A 6,000-nucleotide genomic window follows, 5' to 3' on the forward strand; every position below is an offset into this window, starting at 1 on the left:
CATATCTCAGAATAAACTAGGGCTTTATTGTGCCATTCATATTAGATAATTGTCAGAATTGACTTTTAACATTATAAAACGTATGAACACACAACTGTGTTTAGTCATAATCTACAGTCACAACTAGAGTCGGTATTGCGAGAAATAGTTGCTGTTCTGAAGGGAAAAAAAAGTCAAAATTGCAATAGGAATGCCTATGATCTGTCAACCGCAAAACAGCAGCAATTTTGAAGTAAGTGTTTGTTAACATTAATAATGACAGAATTATATTTTTATTTACTTTTTAAAATTCATTTATTTAGGTGAACTATCCCCTTCAATCGTCCTCCAAATAGAAAATATCTTACAATAAGTGTGACTATATAGTTATTTTCATCTATTTTTGGGGGACTAAAACCGGTTATTGCTAGATCAGATATGATTGTGGCCGGAAGTTAACTAGAATTATTTTTATTAATTATTAAATCTCCCATTAATTGTATTTTATTAACGTCTACCCCAACCATCACAGCAATGTAAAACCCTTTACAGTGTTATTTATGGTATTTAATAATTTACCCAATAAATTGTATTTTATCAGTCTACCCACTGTCACAGTACTGTAAAATGATTGATTAATGTTATATAGTGTTTAATAATGATGCTATATTGGTGTACATATCTGCAGCTGTATTCTAACATGACTCGAATGCGCACAGACATTATGGTTACTTGTCAACTTGAGGACCTATATGGTAAATTCTAGATAGGATACAGCGGTGTATACGCACATCAATACAGCATAATTTTTATGACACTGTATAACACTAATTAATATTTTACATTACTGTGATGGTTGAGTTTAGGGTTGGGGTGGAGCTAGACGTTAATAAAATACAATTTATTGGGTAATTTAATAAATTATATGAAGAATATTGTTTATAATAACAGTTTTTTACAGTACTGTGATGGATGGGTTTAGGGTAGACGTTAATAAAATACAATTAATGGTAAATTGAATAAATAATACAAATAATTCTCGTTAACTACGCAATGAGTATCTGATCTGTCATCTAGCAACAACCAACCTAAATCGAGGTCCCCACAGGCAAGCCAAACAGAATAGAGTGAATAATATAAGTGCAAATGATTTCCTGTGAGGGTTTGCTTTAGGGGTATGGGGATAAAATAAACATCATTACGTCTATGAGAGTCCTCACCGGGATTAAATAGCAAGTGAGAGTCTCTCTCGGTGCGTATGAGGGATGTGTGATGCAAAGTTGCAGCGTGTTTTCATCATGCTCGTGCACCTGTGTCCGCTCAGCGATTGCACGCGCTTTCATAAGCCTGCAGCCGGATGACGTCACCGCTAAGATCTATTGGAGAAGCAACTCGAGTTTGGACGGTCGGTTACAGTAAATCAACGGACATATCTGTTAATAAATACCAACCCTCAGCAAAGTTAAATATTAATGATAATAAAAATAAAGATTTGCTGATAATGTAGCTGTGACTATTGCTTGATACGGTTGCGGCCGCGGAAGTTAGCGAGAATTATTTATATTATTTATAAAATTTCCCATTAATTGTATTTTATTATAACGTCTACCCCAACACTAAACTCAACCGTCACAGTAATGTAAAATTGCTATTTTCACCGAGCGCTGTTCACTAAGCTACGCAGTAAATTGTATTTTTTACGTCTATCCCCACCAAAACCCTTAACCTACCGTCACAGTACTGTAAAACTATTAATTATTGTAAAATAGCGTCACGAAAAATGATGCTGCATTAATGTGCGTATCCGCAGCTGTATCCTATCAAGACTTTTCCCTGATTCAGATATACTGTATACGTACATAGACGTGCGTATTCCGAACCTTTATTTTGACATATTCTGGAACAGGAAGTGCCTGAATGTGTGATTGTCAAGCTGTAGGACATGGGGGTTAAAATTGAGATTTTTAGGGTGAGTTTGACGTTTTATTTATGCTTGAAGGCTGATAATGTTCTTCTAAAACTATATGAACTTATATTAATGCAGCTTTTGGGAAATAAACGACGAACTGAAGCTGTAAATGTCCTGCTTTGCTAAACACAGAGGGCACTGCGCGTTCATGTGAATATCTATATTCATGTATTAATATTTATTCTTAATTATTATTATTTTCCCCACACAGATGATGGTGTATTTGTCGTTTCCAGTGGCGATGTTTTGGATTTCAAACCAAGCCGAGTATTTTGAGGAATATATCGTGAAGAGAAAGGTTGGTTATTAGTCAGAGTTAATGAAGTGATGTTATAACTTACATTTTTTGACAAGGTTTTATGATCGTTTCACGTTTTCAAACTTTGAAATGTTTCATATTTACTATTTTCTCCACAAATAAGTTATCTAAATGATAAAATACTTAACGTACATGACATTTTGCAGTTAGTATATAAAGTAAAAAACAAATAATATTTGAAGAGTTCAGATGCAAAAACCTCTAAGTGCCATCTGAAATTGAAGATTTTTCTCATCCTCCTTTGTTTATGTTGTGTTATTTTACTTTAAAGACCGTATTATTTGCTGTAAAAGTGGCATTACTGAACCTACCCACATGAGCCTGATAAAAATGCTCATTTTAGAAGAGAATGTCAGATGTAATTTAGAGGTTTTTGCATCTGAACTCTTCATATGTTCATTTTTCAAAGCATGTTTTTAATGCAAATCCTGAGAACTGAAAATAACTTTGAAGAGGACTTTTAATTTGTTTCCAACCCAACATTAATATTACATTATATATTATACAATAATAACATTATACCTTTTGTTTGATGCATGATTTTTACTATTGACTTCATATATATATGGTTATTTAGCTGTTTTATTTTTGTTTTTATATTGCGTGATCATATTATTATGTGACATATTTTTTAGAGGGAGATCTTCCCGCCTGATGAGAAACTGCAGGTATGTATTCTCTCTTTCATTTGCAAGCTTTTAGATGTAAACAAACTTTCACATTGGGGGTTTGTGTAAATAAACAGATCATTTAGTAGATAATGTATTGCGTAAAATTAATATCTACTGTATTTGTTTATGAGTCCAAAGGTAATTTTAGTGGCTTTCATTGTGTTCTAAATAGCTCGAAAAAAATAAAGTAGCAAAATATGGGTGAAATAATGTTTTTTTTTTTAATGCATATTCTGACTAGCGATAGATAGATAGATAGATAGATAGATAGATAGATAGATAGATAGATAGATAGATAGATAGATAGATAGATAGATAGATAGATAGGTAGATAGATAGACAGATAGATAGACAGACTGATAGATAGATAGATAGATAGATAGATAGATAGACAGATAGACAGACTGATAGATAGATAGATAGATAGATAGATAGATAGACAGACAGACAGACAGACAGACAGACTGACTGACTGACTGACTGACAGGTAGGTAGGTAGGTAGGTAGGTAGGTAGATAGATAGACAGACAGACTGATAGATAGATAGATAGATAGATAGATAGATAGATAGATAGATAGATAGATAGATAGAGAGACAGATAGACAGACTGATCAATAGATAGATAGACAGATAGACAGACTGATAGATAGACAGACAGACAGACAGACAGACAGACAGACAGACAGACAGATAGATAGATAGACAGACAGACAGACAGACAGATAGATAGATAGATAGATAGATAGATAGATAGATAGATAGATAGATAGACAAATAGACAGACTGATAGATAGATAGATAGATAGATAGATAGATAGATAGATAGATAGATAGATAGATAGATAGATAGATAGACAGATAGACAGACTGAGATAGATAGATAGATAGATAGATAGACAGACTGATAAATAGACAGATAGACAGATAGATAGATAGACAGATAGACAGATAGACAGATAGACAGATAGACAGATAGATAGATAGACAGATAGACAGATAGATAGATAGATAGATAGATAGATAGATCGATAGACAGAAAGACAGACTGATAAATTGATAGACAGAAAGACAGACTGATAAATTGATAGACAGAAAGACAGACTGATAAATTGATAGACAGAAAGACAGACTGATAAATAAATAGATAGATGGACGGACGGACGGACGGACGGACGGATGGATGGACGGACATGTGTCCTGGAGAGTTTAGCTCCAACCCTAATTAAACACACCTGAACCAGCTAATCAAGCTCTTACTATGTATACTAGAAACTTTTAGGCAGGTGTGTTGAAGCAAGTTGGAGCTAAAGTCAGCCGGACACCGGCCCTCCAGGACTGACTTTGGACACCCCTGGGTTAAGTAGTATTTTGGAGCTATGTTGTGATATTTAAATGGAGTTTATTCATATGTTGTCATATAATTCTGGTTTAAAAAAAAGACCTGACAAGATTTTGTGGTTTTCGGTATGTAAATGGTTATTACACTAAATTACATTTGGTCACACTTTATTCTGATGATCCGTTTGTTGAATTTAACTTGCATTGCATCACCATGCCAACTAATTCTCATTAGATTATAAGTAGACTGTTTGGTTAGGGTTAGTGTTAGTTGACATGTACGTGCAAAGTTTCTTATAATCAGTTAAATGTCTGTTTGGAGCAGTATCAACAGATATTAAGTAGACAGTCTACTAATACTCAAGTGAACCATCAAAATAAAGTGTTACCATACATTTTAGTGTAAATTAGTACAAAAATGTACAACATGCGTTATTTTTGCTAAGAAAAAAAAAAAAACAAAGCTACACATGTGATGTATGCTTTTTTAAAAAGATTGTTATTGTACACTTATTTGTCTTGATGCTTGAAACCCTTTTTTAGTCGGTATGAAGTGAGCTTCAATGATAAGTCTGTTTTCTATGTGCTGTTTTTCAGAGGCAAGAATTGGAGGATTTTAAGCAGCGCATGAGGATCCGCAGAGAGCAAAAGATGCTGAAACAGATGAACATGTCCTCTGAGGAATAATTTATATACATATTATTATAATTGTATAAAAATAAAACTACATCTTCCTCATTTTAGCGCCACAAAGGATTGACTTTCGGATTAAGGCTTTATGTGCAACTTTGAAATGCCTTTCCTAAAGCGTTAGATAAGAAGTTCAGAAATTGGTGGGGAAATGTGTATATTTTTGTAAATATATAACTTGTCTTTGAACTTGATTTGACTTTATTTGTGTGTAACATGACATTCTTAATGGCTAAAAAAACATTGGTCTGTTGCTGTTGATTTTTTAATTATTATTAAAAATAATGTAAAATCTTGTATTGAAATGCTCCATTATTTTCATTTTTTTCATTTTATTAGTTGTGGAAATACGGTTGAACACTGCCTCCTGGAGGAAAATACTTACACTGGCAAATGGTCATCATGATGCAAAATGATTTGGTGCTGTACTTAAGATATTTTTTCTTGTAGGTTAAAATACTAAACTTTTGGGACAATTACATTAAGTGCATTGTACAGTTGGGACGAGGCTAGATTATGGAAGTTGCCTAGTTCTTGTTCATTTTATTTGTTAATGTGATGTGGAAATGCATGGATATCTCTTGACTTTGTATGGGTTTGTTAGACTATAAACATTATCAAAGTTCATAAATGGTAATATCATTTCTACTTCTAAGCGTGTTAATAAGATATGACGAAGATAAGTATCCCCAGGAGGAAATAGAGAACAAAGGAAATAAGTGTAGGTGCTGCTCATAATTGTTACGTACCAGCTCAATCACGCAACAAAATGAAGGGAAGCCAAACGAAGTTAAACGAAAAAATGCAAAAAGATATTTATTTAAAGGTTACAAAAAGACAAAAAAATAGTGCAAAGGGGTATCAAAGTAACCAAATTAAATGTCTAACATAACGTTGAAAACAACAAATTACATTGGAGCAAATTTCAAATAAACAAAAATAATATAAGCAGTGGGTAAGCCAAAGAAAGTCAAACAAAAAAATGATACTCCAAGGCAGTCTCCCGAACGCAACTTGGAAGCTCCTTAAATAA

At 33.2% G+C, this 6,000-nt stretch overlaps 1 protein-coding gene across 1 annotated transcript; it reads left to right on the forward strand.

The window, feature by feature from the left end:
• Nucleotides 1-1,850: 1,850 nt before the first annotated feature.
• pet100 (PET100 cytochrome c oxidase chaperone) lies at nucleotides 1,851-5,266 on the forward strand. The gene is given in 4 exon segments (NM_001303057.1): nucleotides 1,851-1,948; nucleotides 2,160-2,246; nucleotides 2,903-2,935; nucleotides 4,875-5,266. Coding segments are annotated over 4 exon segments (237 nt in total). The 5' UTR covers nucleotides 1,851-1,921; the 3' UTR covers nucleotides 4,965-5,266.
• Nucleotides 5,267-6,000: the final 734 nt, after the last annotated feature.

Source organism: Danio rerio, chromosome 3, assembly GCF_049306965.1.
Source record: "Danio rerio strain Tuebingen ecotype United States chromosome 3, GRCz12tu, whole genome shotgun sequence".
Taxonomy (NCBI): domain Eukaryota; kingdom Metazoa; phylum Chordata; class Actinopteri; order Cypriniformes; family Danionidae; genus Danio; species Danio rerio.